Source organism: Phasianus colchicus, chromosome 7, assembly GCF_987193195.1.
Source record: "Phasianus colchicus chromosome 7, bPhaCol1.hap1.1, whole genome shotgun sequence".
Classification (NCBI taxonomy): domain Eukaryota; kingdom Metazoa; phylum Chordata; class Aves; order Galliformes; family Phasianidae; genus Phasianus; species Phasianus colchicus.
This window is the reverse complement of record NC_143442.1, coordinates 5897276-5916017: the sequence shown is the minus strand read 5'-3', so window position 1 is coordinate 5916017 and position 18742 is coordinate 5897276. Positions and strand designations below refer to the sequence as shown.

The following is an 18742-nucleotide window of genomic DNA, read 5'->3' as shown; positions in this document are numbered from 1 at the left end:
TGTTTTTATAAATTCTTTTCAAGTCAGTTCCACTCATGGAAGCAAAGAAAAATAGATGTTAAAAATAAAAGTGGGGATAAAGCAAGCTCAGTAGCTATAAAAATTAATGAAGGTTTGGTCATATCATGGCAGAGTAAACTCAAACAAGCCTGTGCCTTTTGAAAGACTGCTTTGATACTGATTTATCTAAAGAGACAGCCAAATTCAGTCCATCATGTAATTAAAATGCAGTATCATATAATGACTCAGAAAATAGATTTAAGTCAGCTCCTTTTATTTCCTTCTTCCTCCCTGTCCCAAATAAAAAGGTGAAAGACATTAATTGAAAGTAGAAATCTCTTATGATAAATGAAAATGTAAGGGAGTCAGCTTTCCAAATTTATTGCCAGTATCAACAAAACCAACGTGTGGCAGAACTGGGGATTGTTTCATCTCTGGAATGAAGAAGTTTGGAGATCTGCGCGGTTCATCCGTGTCTTCCCTGGCTCGAGGCAACTAAATAAACATCTCTCCTTCCAAATGAGAAAGTCTTTCTGCACGTGTGTGAAAGGATCAGATAGCTTTTTTGAATGTATGTGAAGCAAAAAGGAAGGTCTGGATCCTGCATGGACATGGCACGATCACCCTGTGCTCAGGCTTCCCCTCATCCGCCTTCTCCTGGTTCCCAATTACAGTGTGAGTTTTGTTGGATTCCCTTCTCATGCATTTTTCTCTTTTGTATGAAGAGGTCTCCTCATCTATAAATGCGGGGGAATAGGTTCCAGTCTGTTGCTTTGACATTGTAGAAAATCAGCACAGAATTTATCACCCGTTTCCCCTTAAACATAGTCAAAAATTGGGCTGCTGAATATGAATGATTTAGATAAAACTAAGTGCCCTGCTGAACAGAAGATTAACTTTTTGATCTAGGAGATAAGACCCTCAAAAAGCAGTGGATTATGGCATATTTTTATGCCAGCGGTTATCTCCGGAGCTCTGCACATCAGTGAGGGCAAAATAACTGTCCCGTGTTTTCCCTCTTATGTTTCCCTCTAGTTAGCAGACCAGTTGATGGGAAGTTCTGCCTGGGCCCTGCTCCCTCTGCCTCCCAGCTGTGTGACCTGCCCTGTCCCTTGGAGTGCACGGTGTCTGCCTGGCTGGCATGGGGCCCCTGCCTTCCCGAAGACTGCCGGGACCGCCAGGGAAGAAGAGGTAATGGCTTCTTTTGCCATTCTTGTTTCTTGTAGCTGTGTGGGATCTAAAGCGGGTAATGGAATATTATGATGAGATTGCAAAAGCAGCGCTGTCCAATTCTACACTGGGAATTTAATGTATGTCTTTTTAAATTAACGTAGGATACAGCTCTTAGATGTGCACACACAAGTGGAATATGACCTTTAAAAGCTTTTTGCAGTTATTTTTGAAAGAAAAAAAGGGATAAGATTTTCAGCCTGATTCAAATCCTTTTATCCTACATGGAACTTGTAGAAAGGGAGGATTTCTTGGGATGGCAGCTGCAAACCTCCAGAGTGTGAGGGTGTCCCTCACCTCTCTGTCTCCTTCTGAAGTCCTGCCGAGTGCCTGGGCTGAAGTGAAAGACTTGGGTGAAGCTGAAGGGCCTCTGGTCTGAGGTGTATCCCACAGCACTGCCATGTGGAGCTCGGGCTGAGCTGAAAGATGGTTCTGGGTTTGGTTTAAATTCCTGCAAGGGGAGTGTCTGGAAACTGTTTAATGTTCTCTGAATCTTAATTTTTAAGAATTCATGCTGGATGCTGCAACACTTTGGGATTCGTTGGTGAGCCATTCTGTCCTTTATAAAATAAGCTGGAACGATTGCTATTGAAGTTCAGGTCAGGAGAAAATTTTATTACTTGGAAATTTTCTGAAACCAGTAGAAATTGACACTTTTCTGAAACCAGCAGAAATTTCTGAAGTGATCGGAGCTCTTTGGAATTTTGCAGATGAATAAGGATTAAAGTTTTATTCTTAAACATAAAGGTTTGCAACATTATTCAATATTTAAACCGCTTTCAATGGTGGTTTTTTTTTTCCTGATGTGAGGATGGTGGAAGTTCAGTCTGCTGTATTCTGTGGAGTTTTTGGGTTTATTTTTTTCCATTTCCTTTTCTGTTTCATGGCCAAGTTGATTCCTTGTGGGCTCCACTAAAACTACACCTTTGCCCCACATCTGGACATTGTTATAGGAAAGACCACCACATTTTTCTTCTGCATTTCTTACAATTCTGTGTCATTTACATAAAAAAAAAAAAAAAAACACAGTGAAAGGCTGAAAGGTACTCACATATTATTTCTGCATCTTATATCACTGTCTGACTTTTGGTTTTATTCAGAAGGAGATAGATTATGTAATCAATTCTTTCATTATTTTTGTAACCTTTTTCGTCCACTTTACATTTGAATCTACCAATTTAATAGGATAACATTTCAGAGAGGTCTGATATGCGTTATGAATCAGAAATCCTTACACCTTCATAAGGCAGAATACTAATTTCTTAGTAAACTACTCTGCTGTGCCCTGAAACAAATCTTGTCAGTAGTGGATTCTCAGGCAGATATAAGTTGCTCTTTATATCTTTATTTTCTTAACATTTCTCTTTTATCTCAATGCTACTATAATGTTAATATGTCCCTCAGTAGTTAATTATTGGTTTTGTGCGTGTGTCTTTCTAACCAATGTTAATGAAAAGGGAAAAAGAAATTTTAAAAACCTGAGCTGTTGGAATTCTTGATGCACTGTTAGATTTTGTGTGTCTGGGCTGTGGGCAAATACAGCCAGTTACCATTCCAGTCAGTTCAGTAGCTGCAAATGGGTTTTGCTTGATTTCTTATGCCCTCTACTTCCACATGCCCTATGAGGTCCTCTTGGTACTAAATTATTGGTATAAATATTTTTTTGTAGTTGTCCAGTTAATTTAGTTCTTCTTTTCCAGGCTTTAGAATGAGGCAGAGGCATGTGATTGTGGATCCTGTCGGCACCCTGGCAGGTTGTCCACATTTAGTTGAATCTATTCCTTGTGAAGACCCAACGTGCTACGAGTGGATCGTTTCAGAAGGAATATGTGTTGCTGACCATGGAAAGTGTGGACCTGGAAAACACATCCTGAAAACTGTATGCAAGAACAAGAAAGGTAGGTAATGGTATAGTTTTAAAAACCACCCTTATAACTGGTTTTCTTCTGAAGAGCAATCACAATTATTTACAACAGCTTCTTACTGTTTTTCTTACTGAACTTTATGAAACCTCAGCTCTTTGAGTTGACTGTGGTGATCATTAGAGCCTAAGGCTAGTATTGCCTGGGATTTTGCTTTGAGTTTTTCAGTCTATTTTATGTGAAGTGAGAGGCTCATCAGTACAAGTTACATATTGTCCCTATGGCATATGCTGTACCTCATCCACAGGCCATATTGTGACAACAGTGTGATACCAGTGGCTTGGTTCTCCTTTGTATCCCTTTTTAAGCCCATCTTGTAGAGAAATAGGGCTGTCACTGAGGCCAGCAGCACTATAGACATGAACACAATTAATCCCTTTGCATTGCTTCTAGCCTCGGTTTTTAGCATGTAATTTGAATGTTTGTCTTCTTACAACAACCCACTTACCATCGTGTGAAGGAATGTTCAGTTGTGCTGTTAGAATTAATACAGGAATTGACTATTATCTAGATGAAATGCTGGGAGTAATACTTTACCTACTTGATAGCAGTTCGAGACCTGCAGAACGTTCAGTTTACAAGTTGTTAATAATGAATGAGTACATTTTTATACGACGTTTACAAACAAACCAGCAAGAGCTGATTTCTCATACATGGTTTGAACTTGAGCCAAAAGTTTCATTTCTTGATAAGGTCAGTGTTGTCTGATCTTTAGATTCAATTACATGCAGCACAATTTTGCAGTCCTTAATCACGGTGAGACTCTACTCACATCTCAAAAGTAGCAAAATTGTGGAAATTTAGAGCCTAAGTTTATATCTGAGATGGAGGATATCTTTTTTATATGGTACTCAGACTGACCACAGAAAACAATTTCAAGTTGATAACATGAGAGTTTGATTGACAAGTGGTTAAAAATAATGTGTCATTTATGAGGCACAGGAATCTGACGGAATTAAATTATGTCTCTTTTGTCCATCTCGAGTAAAGATTCTTCTGAAATACATCAAGAAGAAGTGGTTTTCTCCCAGGTTTGTGGAAATGGGGAAAAAATCTTGAGCTATTATAAAGATGACTTAGGCAGGATACACTAGAGCGATCTGTCCCTGAACTGAGGGTCTCTTCAGATGTGTGATTCTCACTGTGTAAGTCCAGTTGTACGTGATGTGTGCAGATGGAGCCCTGTATTGCTGAGGAGCACCATGATAAAACTGTGCCAACATCCATTTCTGTGCCCCAACTTGAGGCTTCTAAGGATACAATGTAATGTGGCAGATGCTCTGTCTCTGATCAAACTGTTCTCTATGGCTGTGATCTTTAAGAAGCCATGCTTTTGAAGTGTCTCTTCATCATTTAATTGCTCAAAATCATATTGTAACTGTGTTTTTCATTTTCATTACTCTCTGCATGTTCTAGTTCCCAAAAAGCAGTGCTGGGACATTGGCACTGTCCCTGATGTATGTGATCATCATCCGTTCTAACTGAGAAGGCTTCACAAGACAGACCAGAAGCATTGGTTAACAATACTTACAAGCTTTTCTGAATTTTTTATCTAGTGGGATAGGACTGGCAGAGTTCTTGAAGTCAAGGTTGAAAAAAGTCAACTTGCTGCTGCTTCTGTTACTCCAGTAATATTAATTGCTTTCTTTGTAACCTTTGTTCCTTCTATAATGTTCTCCTAGCAAGATTCCCACTACAATGCATGGTGTATTTTCTTGGATGAAAGCTGGAGTAAGCATCAGAACTGCATAAAGTGTTCTGCCTGGAACAGCTGACTAATTGGCAGTGGAAAGCCAACAGGAAGAAATGTGAAGCTGAGACAAATCAGTTATGGATAAAATAGCTTAAGACCTGTATTCATGTTTAGCATTTATATAGAAGTCTAAATTCAATGCAAGTAACTGCCCTGCTGAAAGCATTTAGTGTAGCTGCTTTGTGTCTTGATATTTTCATTTATTTAAGTAGCTTTTGTAGAATTCAGTGCTGTATCCAAAAATTCAGTCATTTATCCACTGTCAGCCATGCCTAATATGGCTGCTCAGTATTCCCACTGTATGCCTAAAGAGATTAAAAAAACACACAACACTTCTTGGACCCCTTTAAATGGCAAAATCAAATGTATCTCGTCTTAACAACAAAGTTAATTAGAGCCTGCAGTATGTTGATTAGGGTACTTAGGTTCTTCTTTGTATCCCTCCCTGCAAGATGTCTTCCTTTTCATATATATGCCAGACTTCTTGGCATGGTGCTCTCTTACTCTTGTTGCGGAGTGTTAGTTCACCTCTGCTTTAGATGTTGAAAGCAGTAAATGAGTCAGCCCTGCTTCTGTCAGCCCTACCACAGAGCAGCTTGGCGTCATGGTTTCCTACCCTTGCCCATCTCCTCCTCTCCCACCTTTCTCAGTGTGGCTGTGAACCCACATCCTTTACGAGCCTGTGCTCTGTGGTGTGATGCTGTGTTGTTGCATGCTGCTCCCCTCAGCATGAGGCATTTTTCATGATGAGACCGATTCTTCCCTTGCCAAAAATGAGCTTTAATTACCTTTCTTGCAGTGGGAGGGAACTGCCCAAGTTTTTTACTCCTATCTTCCATAGCACAGGACTTTGATGCTTGGCCTAAACTTACCTGCAGCACAGCGGGGCTTGGAACTGTATCTTATCTCTGATGTATGTTGCTGAAGATAGAAGTGAACAGAGCACTGGCCCTTATCTGTCCCCTTTCTGATCGCCCCAATGTGTGGGGAGTGCACAGTGCAAGGGCCTCCATGAGTTTAGTTAGTGATGGGCACTGGATGCTTTGAGGGACTTAGCACAGCCAAAAGAATAATACAGGAATATGGACGATGGAACTGGAAGTTAGATCAGTACCAGGCAAAATGTAGTTAAGAATTTTCTTGATGTTTACAAACAACCCAAGAATGGTTAGTGATTTTTCTCAGAGTTATTTTAATTTGATCAACAAGGAATTGAATAATCTCCTGTTTGTAACGTATTCTTGATCAGAGTGTTGCAAGTATTTGACATTTGCATTTGGGCAGTCTTGATTAGAACTGACAAACATTACTGTGCATTGACTAGATGAAAAAAAACATGAAATCTTTCCAGTTCAATTGCTCCCTTTAAATGTTGTTGCTCAGTAGATACAAAATCATGATCATGGTCAAACTATTTCATTTTATAATGCAGTTGAACAGCAGCCAAAATATATTGTTTCATTTTGTGAAGACAATGACTGAAATAATTTTTTGTATGTTCTGCTCCTTATTTCTCTGCAGTAGCTGCATACATATCGAGTACAGTAAGGCAGAGGGAATCTGAGGTTGTAGCAGTGTGTAAAAGACTGATGATAATATAGACAAGCAGGACTTGGTCCAGGGTAGAAGTTCAGCTCAGGCAGGAGCTGGTACACCTTCACAGTTTCCCACTCTTTTGGCTTAGATGCACAGGAGACAACTGAGATTAACATATCAGTGTTGCTGGGCCCAGTCTGATACAGGAATTGTTTTCCATGTCTGTATCACAATATTAATAATACACAAATAGATTGAAACAAGACAAATGTTGAATCAGACTGTGATTTTAAGGATTGCACTTTGTAGCTTGCATATAGAAGAGTGATTCTGGTGAGAAGTATGCCCTGAATGCTCTGAGAACACGTGTGAAAGGAATTGCAGTGATTTCATGAAATAACAGCTGTGTCTCATGAAAATTAATAATTCATTTTTCAAGCATTTAAAAAATGTGTCTTACTGTACTGCAAGCCAAATCTCAACTATTAGCAGTGCTGTTGAATGAATTGTAAAGTCTTATTTTTTGGAATCTATTTGGTTGTAATTCCCATGTCAGCATTTATTAATTTTCATGTTTGTGTTCTAATAACTACCAGAAGAACAGTTCATAACAACTCACTATCTTTGTAACAGTGAACAACCTCGTGTCTAAATAACAGAAAATATGAAACAGTTTATATGTAAAGCATTCATTGTTTTAATTAGCAGATCATCAACAAAGTTTAACACAAAGGTAGTCTGATTTTACTTGATTAAGGTTGTTTTACTCCTAGCTAATAAATCTAATCAAGGAAATTTAATTTAGATGAGAAGAAAGGATTAAGCTCTCCAGAACTGCTGAGCATTGCCATTCCTTTTGACGCTCTCAGCTTGGGCATCTGGCTTGCTTTGTTTTCTGGAATTAAAGTTACAGGCAAATTTAAGTGGTACCCAAATGGAAGTTCCAGGGCTCTGTCACAAATCCACCTTCTTCTGCCTCTCCTAGATGCTCCCAGGCACGGGACATTTCTGCACCCTTCTCAGGCCAATCCAACACATAGCTGGCTTGGTGGTGAGATCCTTGAGTAAGTCAGGTGAGATGGCTAATAGCTGATAGATGGAAGAAATCCCCAGAATTAGCATGCCCACCAGCCTTTCAGACCTGCTGCTGCTTGAGCTTTTGAACAGAAGACGTTTATACAGCTTCTGCTGCTGTCCTGGCAGTACTGCCTCAAGTCAGAGCTTGTCTTGTTATTTAGCAAGGTGATCTCTTTGATTCTGGAGAGTCACCATCTAGAATGTGGCACTTGTTGAGGTGGGAATAGATATTTTTATTTCTTAAACTTTATTAAGTTCACTGAAAAAAGTGCACGTTGGGGTGAAATGCATCCGTTCCCAAACTTGAAGAGTTTTTATCTGTAAAACTGGAAAGCAGTTTTTCAGAGAGTCAGAATATTTTCCTTCAACTCTCTTTTAAATTAAGCGTTTGCTTCTTTGTGATGAAATAGACCAAGTCTGAAACAAAATAATAAAATATTTGAAAAAGAGAAAAATATAAAAGCAGAATATTCCTTTTAGAGTAAACATGTTGCTTTATCTTGAAATTACTTTTTCTTAAATCCTCCCCTACTCTCTTTTCAGACTACATAAAACAGAGGGTTTTTCTTTCTTTTTTTGGTTCAGTGCCCAAACAGAAATCCATTATTCGCACAGCTCTATTGACAGAGCAGACACTGAAATCTTGTTGGAATTCAAGCAAAGAGTGAAGGGAAGTAAGGTAATCAAAGCAGTGTTATTTTAAGGTCCAGTATTATGTTCTGCCACAGCCTGCCAGTGATGCATTGCACCTAAGGAAGCTTTGGAGACTCCTTGGGGGTAGAACGTTAATGTTGCTGGGTTCAGTCAGCTTATACTTCCAGTGAGACTGTGTCACATCCTTTGTTCCCCAGGAGTTGTTGTCCAAGGAGATAGCGTACAGTGTGTGTGCTGCTTGGCACATGGTGTCACACAACATCAGCTGGCACATCCACAAGAGTGTGGCTTGCAGCCTTCAGAAGAAAGGCACTGCTGGGACAGGAGGTGTCTCACTTCATTCCTGGTTCGGCACATGAAGCTGTCTGAAAAGCTCTGGCTTAACATGAATTTCAGAAATCCAAGTCATCAACTTTTAACCTGTCTTTAATCTGAGCTTAATACATGGAGGAGGGAAAATCATCTTTTGTGATGCTTTTTCCCAGATGTGACTCTGTGCCAGGCAGAGTTGGGAAGGCTTTGCAGAGTAAGTTCTGAATAGTACATGTGCTTTATGGATTATACTGTGCTGATCTCTCTGGTGACAGCAACAGGGCCCAATAGAATAGCATGGAGCTTTGTGGGGGGAGGGCCAGGTGGGAGAAGGGGGGAAGGTTCTGCCCTAAAGGGTGGTAGGCATGGCCCCGAGCTGCAGGAGCTCAGGGAGCATCTGGACAGTGCTCTTAGATGTAGGGTTTGGATTTTGGGTGGTCCTGTATAGGGTTAAGACTCATGCATGTGTTCACTCATCTTTGGTTGTGGGCATACCATGCCAAACCCAATCATTGGAGCTGCTGATCCCCAAACAATAATTTTCTGGCACGTAGAAACCCAAATGCTTGTGGCAGCTAAATAGGATGTGCTTCTCATGTTGCAAACCATGATGAAAGAACATACTACAGTGCAACAGTAAGGCTGATGAGTGTCATGAGTGTTTCAGAAATCTCCTGGAATGATGTGTGGCTTGTTCAATAGGCTTGGAAATTGGTGGTTTTTTTGGTAGTAATTAAGATTGATGTGCTCTTTGGGCAGACTGGTTTATGAGCCTGGTGGAACAGATGTAGTTACCTCTGTTAAATCTTACCTTGCTGCCGCTGAGTCACTGCCAAATATTTGACATCTCCTACTGAAAACATTTAAGAAGACAGAATTCAGATTGTGAACTGACCCAGGAAAGGTGCATCAACCATTTGAGGACAGACACCTTCATGGATTCCAGTGAATTTACTGCCTTTGCAGCCCCTACTCAAGCTGATGTCTGCAAAAGAAACAGAAGATCATTTTTAGGTTAATTTTAGGGAAAGTTGCTGAGAAGTAAGAACTTTCTTTGCTTAGTCACACCAAGACTTTTAAAATTCATTCAAGATTGTAGCAAATGTATGGCTCATGAGCCAAGGAAGATAGAAACTTGGAAGTCTGTACATACAATTCTTGCAGTAGCTGTATTTGCATAGATATCTGTGTGTGAGAGTCAGGCACATTGTGCTAAAATACAGGGTATAATATTTAATGGTGAAAAGCTGGGGGGTTTAGGCGATGGTCTTAAATCTGAGGATAAGCTCAGATATACTTTGATTAATTTCCTTTGCCCTTAAATGCACATATGTTGCACGGTTTCCAGCGGAACTGCGGCTGTGCCTTGCAAATCCTAGCAGCATGATTTGTGTCAGTCACCCAGAAGGCAGCTATAATCAGTATCCAGTGGCGATTTCAGCTGCATAGAGTTGGCAGACACAGATACCAGTCGAGTTGATTAGGGATACGGACAGCTTTCATCCTCCCTGTGCTTGTCAATATAAAGAATTACAGCCACCTGTGAAAATAGTTTCTCAATGTCAGCTAAGGTAAGTGTGAGCTTGTGGTGTGGTGCAGAGTGCCCTCAGATGAATTTCTACACATAAATACTATTCTTTTCAGTATCTGCTGCTCTTTTTTCATATATAATGTGTCCAGAAGATGTTTTTCAAGACTTCAGAAAGGTGTTAAAATGGCCATTTCTTCCCTATGGCTGTTGCAGCAGAGAGGAGATGGATTTCTTGCTTGAATTCCTGAGTGGGAGCAGCAGGTGCTGCTTTTTTGTTGTTGTTGTTTAATGAACTTGAGCTTCTAACACCTGTAGATGTGGAACAAAGGTTTAAGGTCACCGTTTCAGAAATGGAAATTGTAACATTAAGAAAAACATAAACATTACTCATTACTGCAAGATTTTTATTGCCCTTTAGTGCGTTAAATGTTACGGAATGAGGCTGACATAAGTTGATCTGAGTTTGTGGTAAAGGTTACCTAAAGAGCATGGTGTGTGTGAGTGACCTGCAGTCTGTAACAGTGGTATGAGAGGATTGAAGAAGCTCCATGGAAGGATTAATTTTTAAATTAATCTGTATTAGTACAAATTTAACTAAAATTAACTATTTATTTAAAGAGTGAAATGGACTGAAATAGGGGTCCTGTGTTATATTTTATCACTGTGCATGTGTTTATGGATTCTGGATCTGTGACCCAGCAGGGAGTGAAGTTAGCTGGAGGGAATGGGTGGGAGATTTGAGAGTGAGGGTGAATATCATCCGTAAATATTCTCAATCTGTGGACTAAACAGGTTCCTAATGAGTTCCTAATGATTTCACTGCCATTTTAGCAAGGAGAGAAGCATTTGATGTATGTAAGTATTTTCCTCACTTTTTGTACGTCAGTGCTAACACCTGTGTTATGTCTTTTATACACAGAGCACAAAGCTCACAATTTTGAGGAATACAAATGGGGATGCTTTCTGACATCTTTTTATGCTTCTCATCCCAGGCAGAGTTGCTAAGGCATTTTGTGCTTTAGTCACACCTCTGTTCATTTTGGTACCTAGGAATGTGTCCTCTGAAAATAACCAGGGGCCATTCATAATGCTTGTGAGTTATCTTTTTGCCTGGTTTTGATGTGGTGCTTTCAGAGCCTCTTTGCATAGTTGTAACATGGGGCAAACCACAGAACTTCCTCGAGCTTTAGTTTCCTGTCTGTAATAGCCCCTTGAGATACATGAATTCAAAGCTTCTTGCATTTACACTGTCCTTAAGCCATTTCTCTTTTTAACCAGATATTACAGCATGTGTATATGACACATTCACACCATTTTTCTGAAGGATCCTGCAGCTAAATAGTGAGAAAACCCAGCACAGGTTGTGCAGACGTGAACCTTTCATTTAAGCAGCTGTTCTGATCCCTTCAAGTTGAAAAGAGATCATCTGCAGAAGTGTTACCAAAATGCCTTTTAAAAAAAAAAAAAAAAAAAAGTGAGCCAGGAGGGGTTCCTGTTCTCTGTACTTGCAGCTTTTATCCTCCCTTGGTGATGATGCAGTCTTTGCCTGTGTGTGCTCAGCCTCCTGCCCCAAATCTCTGCTCCTTTCTGCGTTTCCCATCCATCCCACGGGGCAGGCCAGATGCTGGATGCATACAGAGCTCTGGGTGCTGGGTTTTGACCAGCCTATGTCTGGCCAACAAAGAAAGCAGGCTGGATAACTTTCCCTAAGTGATAGCATTTGTGACTTTTTTCCATCAGGCTGCTGCTAGTTCAAGTAGACATGTAAACCTTTAAAGGACCAACCTTGCGTTAAATTCTGTTTACATTGGTGACTGGTTTCAAAAAGAGCATGATAGCATATTGTGATTTCCTTAGGAAGCAAGGCTAACATGAAGAAGACTGCTTTTAATGTGGTTGATACTATTTTCTTTTTCTCAGTAGACAGAAAATTGTCCAATTCTCGGTTCAAAATTATTTTAGCTGGGACTTTCTTTCCCAAGGGAAATACTACAAACATTGTAATGGATTTAAATTAAGCAAAAGGTCGTTAGGGTAAATAAATTGCTGGTGTTTTATTGCATTGTGTATGTGAGGTCTGGTAGGCTGGAATCCGAGCTACCATGCAGCCCATGGCAGTGGAAGGCAGCCTGGGATCTGATGGTGTGCCCTGCCATGGGGATCAGCAGCAAGCTTCTCACAGTGCTCGTGAAAGGAAATAATTTGAGTACAGCTTAAATAGACAGCTTCTCACATTGATCTCTGACCACAGACCTTTTTGTGGAGGAGACAGAAGTGCCCTTTGTGTAATTTAATCCTTTCCTGCTGGGTGGCCCTACAGAAGGCTTTTTCTGCAGCTGAAACTCCTTTGGTGCTGTGTGCGGTGCAGAAATGATTTGAGCTGCCTTCATACAGCATTGGAGTGAAAATTAGCGTTGCCCTTTCTTTCTGTTTATGCAGTAGAGTTGATGAAAAACAAATTTAAATCCTTGTTTTGAGGTTAGTGGCTACTAAAGGGGAAGGCTCCTCCCTTAAAACACGAAGTTGGAACAAACTTTAATTAGGAATTCAGGACGTGGAAATTTTAGGCTGGTGCTGCACTGCAGAGATTGGCTCTGCCGCATGTTGATTTGTCATTTTATTAAGGTAAATCTTCCTCTTAATTCTAATTAAATATTGTAATACCAGGACTCTTCATTAAGCAGCAATTTGTGATTAGTCCAGTGGTAGTAATGAAAAGGATGTGCTGAAATGGTAAGAAATTGCAGAGTGGGGAAAATGGCCACAGGGTACAACTCCCAAATGCTCTCTACTGTTCTTTTCTGGGTCAAATTCCCAAATTTCAGCACTTCTCACACTGATCCTGGTTTGTGTAGAAACACAAGGGATCAGTGGGCCTTGACTGCAGGACTGAGCTCTGAAATAGTAACAAGAAGTAATAGACTAAGATGGGCCAGAGAAAGGGAGAACTCCTAATTCTGCCAAAACTTGGATGCCAGGTTATTACTTTAAGTATAGATTGCATTATCATTCTTGTTTATCTGTGAATTGAATCTCATATTTAAGAAAAGGGAGCTTTTGTGAAGTGCTGGAGTGAATGTGAATTAGTGAACTGGGGGAGATTCAATCTTTGGGGAGATTGAGAACAATTTAGAATTCCATTGTTCAGTGTTCTTCTTGTTTTCTGCCTGTACAAAACATGTCTGCAGTTGTCTCATACTGGGAACTGCTTTTGTTTGGAAGAATTAGACAAGTAACAGGAAAAGGTTTTTCATAGCTCCTTTTCAAGTAAACAAGCAGTTAGGGTTTTATCTTTAGGCAGCTGACAAATGCCAGAGCGTTTTCCAGTTTTGAAGCCTGTTCCTCCCATATTGTATGCTTTTAATACAACATCGTTCATAAAGCAGATCCTTTTTTTTTCCCCCCTTTTCTTTCCTTCTCCTCCCCCCACATAGAACTTAAACTGAGATGTGGGATTTGGGCTGGTAAGCACGAATTTGTACAGTTCCTTTCTGGGAGCTGTGTCTGTGCTTTGCCATTGGGTGTCTGCTCGTGTTGCCATATGAACCCTCACACTGATCCAGCAATCACCAAGCCCAGAAACAGAAAGAAGAACAAACAAGGTGTGTGCTGAGTCAGTTTTCCTACCAGATGTGAAATTCCCACTAAATGCAGCAGGAATTTTCCCCAGTTTCACCAGATTGCCCAAGTTAAATGCAAAGCCAGCACTGTTTTGTTGTGTGCTCAGTACTGTGCCAAAAGAGACTGCAGCCAGGAGAGCGGTTTGCTCCTGTTGGTGTTGTTTACAAATAAAGCTGACTGGTTTGGTATAACTGTTGCAAACTCTCTGAGACTGTGAATTTAATGGAGTGCTCCCAGGGCATGCATAGATTTAAGGGTAACAGTTTCTTGCCTATCAATAAGTATCTTAACGCCTTTGCTTTTAATACTGTATAGGACTTAAATCCCAGGAAAGTAATTCCACCACTGCCATTCCTTTATATCATAGGAGTCTGTATTAATTCAGGCTAAGCTCAGTTTTCTAATACATTATTTATTTAGGTCTTCAAAATGTCTGTGGAACTGCATGTAGTTGACGGAGCATATTCCTGTTTGTTAATATTATATGGCAACCTGTTTTCCCAAGGCGCTTAAATAAATGAATGCCTTCAAATAAGGCTGTGATTTTAAAACCCCCTTTTTTCTTCCTCTCTGGGAACTGTGACATCCCATAATCTCACCTATGATTCCTCTTCTCTTCTGTCGTTTATTTTAATAGTTCTGGAAGCATTTTCATTTCTTTAATATTATTTTGTGATAAAAACGCTTGTTGAGGGGGCTTGATTGTGATATCTAGCCTGGCTTTTGCCCCCTCTCCCGTGGGAGATGCAAGCTTAGAATCACCCTTAGATTCAGTAACAAAATCGCTTACATAAAAGGTGAAGTACTGAGCTGGTATTTGCTGGCACTTGGCAAAGCTTACAAATCAGGATACACAGCAGTGCTGCGGAACTGACGGCAAAACAAATGGTGTACAGTGCTTGGAAATGAATGAGTCGTGTGAATGAGCATTGGCATGTACATCTTCAGCCCCATATTAAGATTAAAGTGAGTTGTCTGCCGTACAATTGCATAATTGCTTCTGTGACTGATTTGGTGTAGCTCTGTAATAAGTTGTGAATACTGTATGCTGACCTGGTTAATGGGATATTTACTGAATGAATATATTTGTATAGTTTAATAGGAGGGTGTTTGGTAAAATTAGCAGGATGAGAAAGAATGGCTGAAGAAAGTGATTCTTCAGTGAGCTGTAGAGTCATAATGAGACAGCTGGGTTTGGAAAAGGCTAAGGAATAAGGAGAGGAAAAAATAGAAAGCATCTTTGTCAGATTAAGCTTTCCTTGGGAAGGAAGAAATAGACTGAGATAACAAATGAGGTGATGGGAAGGCTGTGTGAAGGCAGGTGAGACCTTGGAGGGGCAGAAACCTGTAAGAGGAGCACACGTGGCCTTCTGGTTGCCTTCTGAGACTCCTGGAAGGAAAGTGCTGCTGCTGCCTTTGGAATTTGGCTGGTGTGATGTGGGCTGGAGCCCCTAATGTGCAATAAGGGGACGGTGGCCACATCGTGCTGTCCCTACAGGCACCTCTATGGAGTTGCTGTAGGCTCTTTGTGCCCGTGGCTCACCATCAAGTTGCTGAGTCGGGGCCACTCATATCTGCAGTCTGGTCATAGAGCTCTTTTGGTAGAGTGTTAGGGGCTCCTGTTGGGGAGGTCACCTCTCTATGGGTGTATGAAGGCTTGGAGGAGGTCATGCAGGGCCAGATCCCATTCTTCATCCCACTGCAGAGGTCTGTATCCACTGCCAGGGAGAGGAGAATGCACAGAGCTTGGTGGTACCGTGAGCCAGGCTTTGGCACTGCTGGGGGAGGCAGCCTCCTTGCAGCAGTAGTGACAGCTTCATTTTTACATATCTCTTTTTCAAATTTAGCTATTTTAACTACTATAGACTAAGATAATTATTTCATGAAGTAATATTATCTGTAAATTAACCTTGGATCTTTGCGTAGGTTCAGAAAGGGAGAGATAAGGAATTTTATCACAAATTGCAGACTTTCTGGGTTTAACGTAAAGGCCGTGGCAAGTAATACATTTAAACTGCGTTTAAGTAGAAAAGACCAGAATATCAAAGTCTAAAAGCAATAAACATTAATTTATTCAGAAAGTTTTTATTTTTTCTTTCTAGTTTATATGTTCTTTTCGCACACTGTCATTTAATGAGGTTATACTCTGATTAAAGTGAAAAAAAAAAAAAAAAGTGAAATTAAAAGGGAAAATGTTTTATTTCAGTAGATAAAAATGTAGCTTTTAAAGTATTTCAGCTCGCCCTGCGTTGTCTGAGCCGGCTGTACAATTCTCCCTTCATTCAGTGTGGCTGCTAGACTAGCAGATTTGGGGGGAAAAACTCCCCCTTATGTTGAGTTTCTGTTGAAATCCGCGTTTTCATTTTTTGTGACAACTAACACAATTCCAGTAATCCTTTTCAAATATTCACTGGCAGTCTTCCCAGGCATATATTTTGAAGGTTAAATGGTTTAGGATTTATGTACTCTACTACATAGGTAGACCTGAATAAGCTAATAAGCCTATATGGCCTCTCCATTGCCATGACCAGCTTGGATCTCAGGAAGCTGTGGCAGCACGGAGTTGAAACTGGTTAATGAACTGCAGTTCTCATCTCTCTGCTGGGCTGATGAGCCCAGGGTGAGGTGCTGGGCTGGAAAACTACTGCTACTGGTCACAGTGCTCACTTGGGTATTGTTACATAGTGCTGCTTCACGTGGTGGACCTGTCTGGCAGCTTGAGGTTTTGGTTTTCTGTCCAGGAACATCTCTGGTTTTTTTATAGGCTGCAGTTGGCATGAGTACAGAGCAATAATTAAAATAATATTCCATGAGGTTTGCATTTTAGTACTGCAGTTTGATTAAAATTGGATCTGCTTTGTCCTCTCCCTTGAGAAACATTGCTCTCTTTGTGGCTAATGAAGAGGAACAGCCACTGCGATCAATATTTATAGTGTCAGTTGGGGCAGAACCTGCAGTTCTTTCAGCCCTTTTTGTACTGTGGAGCTGGAATGGACGTTGTAACTCCAAGGTAATTAATGGCTACCTGTGCAACTTGATATGAAGTCTCGAATGACATTTCTTTGTATTGTTTCCTCTGAGTCACGTGTGACTTGCACAGGTTTGCTGGTTCTCACAGCTGATGGGGCAGAAGTAGGACTGTGGTTTTCTTCAGTGACGTACTTCTGGATCCTTCAGTTATATCCGTTGGTATTAATTAATGTGTTCTCTGAATTAGGAGCAGTCTCACTTGGGAGTAGGAACTCTTGCCATTGAACACACACTTGAAGGGAACATGTATGCACTCTTTCAGCTGAGTTCACTGAAAATCAAAGAGAGAAGAATTCTTTTTATACTTCAGTCTCTTTTGCATGTCCCAGTAACCGCTGAACATAGCGAACGTTTAAGTCAGAAGTGAGTGTTGCAAAGTTGCTGGCTGTTCTGCACTTCTGCGTCTTACTGGTTTTTGGTCTGCTCCTGTGTGTGCTGGAGCATTATTTTGCAGCTGATCATGAAGTCCACAGAATCTGACAGTATTCTCTGTTCGTGTTTGCACAGCTCATCTCTGATTCCTTCAATGCTTTCCCAAAATAACCGTATCATCTTTGAACTCTTGGTGGGTTGTTCCTTGCAAAGTTCTCCTGTTCTCTGCCAGTGACAGGGGCTGGAGGCAGTCCAATGTAATTAGTGAGTATTTTGGAGACTGTTTTGGCAGCCCTGTTAAATATGTGCAGTCAAGGCAGGATTACTATGGGGGCTCATCATTTTTCTCATTAGGGCATCTCTATGATCTGTACTCTTTTTTTTTAATTGGAAATTAGCCACTCTTATTAACACAGGAGATACCCTTTGGTCAAAATTGTGACATAGAATAAATGTGTATAGTTCCTAATAAAGAGAGAGAAAATACATCTGCGTACATCAGGGTGGAAGTTTGCCCTTTTGTGTCCATTCCATTTCTCTCGGAGGAGAATTTCATTTTCTAGTAAAGGCAATAAATTTTCACTGCTCAGATAAGTGACTACAGAGGTTCATCATCAGGATTTGAGGAAATAAGCCTCCTAAGAAGATGGATGATGACAAGGGGAGTAAGAGTTGTTATCCAATCATTTGTCACAGTCTAGAGCATTAAGATATATGGGCAAGCCCCCTACACAATGTGTAAAAGTTCCTTTTTCCATCAGACGGTTGGTACGTAATAACTTATCTTGTGTGTTCAGCCAGTATTACATGCTCTCTGAAAACTCATTTTGTTTGCCTCTCTGGGTACACAGTAACCGTATACATTATACCCTTATATATTGATGGGAAGTTTTCAAACATCATCAGAATGCAGCCCGACGATTAGTGAAGGTTAGAGCTGGCTTCCCTGGTGCTCACATTGACTCCCTTCCCTCTGCCCTCCATCCCTGTCCAGATGTTAACACAAACTGCCTTGCCTGGTGTGCTGATACTGCTCTGCTCCTGGCTTTCTCCGGAGACTTTTCACTCTGACTGCTTTCCTGCGATTCCCTGTTTTACAGGAGCTTTCCTCAGGTTCTTCCCTTGTCTCAAGGCTTCGAAACCATGTAGCAACCATTGGGTACAGTGTCAGTGAAAAATGAGATTAAACATTCATGGCTGTGGGAGAGTGTGTTAGCATATATGTATTAATTCAACACTTCCTGCTGGCTTTCAATATGTTGGGAGGTTACACTGCCAGTGAGGTGACTTTAAACTCTCTTCCATCTGTAGAAGAATACATTTCAATTGCTTGAGAGCAAGTAAAATCTTGTTCTGCTTTCCTAGTTTCAAAGCAACCTTGCCCCTTTATTTTAACAAGCAAGCATTCTTCTCTAGACCAAGTGTAGTTAAGACCAAATTTGGAAATAGTTTTTTGTCCTCTGACAAAAAGTTGATTGTTACTCTGGCACGGGAGCTCTTTTCCTTGTCCTTTAGCAGTTTGTTCACTTTGATGTTAACAGTGCAAAGTCTGTGGCTTTGGCTGCCTTGCTGCTTGTTGCAGGATGTCGCACACAGCTGAGGTTTTGCCCTGCTCCAGCTGGGTGTGCTGTGGCATGGAGTAGCTCAGGAACCTGACTGCCATCAGCTGAGTCTGAGAGCTTGGCATCTTGCATTAAGTCTTAG

General features: G+C 40.7%; 1 protein-coding gene across 16 annotated transcripts in view; it reads left to right on the top strand.

Annotated features, from left to right (window-relative positions):
• THSD7B (thrombospondin type 1 domain containing 7B) overlaps positions 1–18742 on the top strand; it is a 291273-nt gene that overhangs the window by 125051 nt on the left and 147480 nt on the right. For all 16 annotated transcript variants that reach the window (XM_090143541.1, XM_090143539.1, XM_090143548.1 and 13 more), the window contains 2 exons: positions 1036–1191; positions 2931–3128. In XM_090143541.1, coding sequence (XP_089999667.1) covers positions 1036–1191; positions 2931–3128 — 354 coding nt within the window. The remainder of the gene's footprint in view (positions 1–1035; positions 1192–2930; positions 3129–18742) is intronic.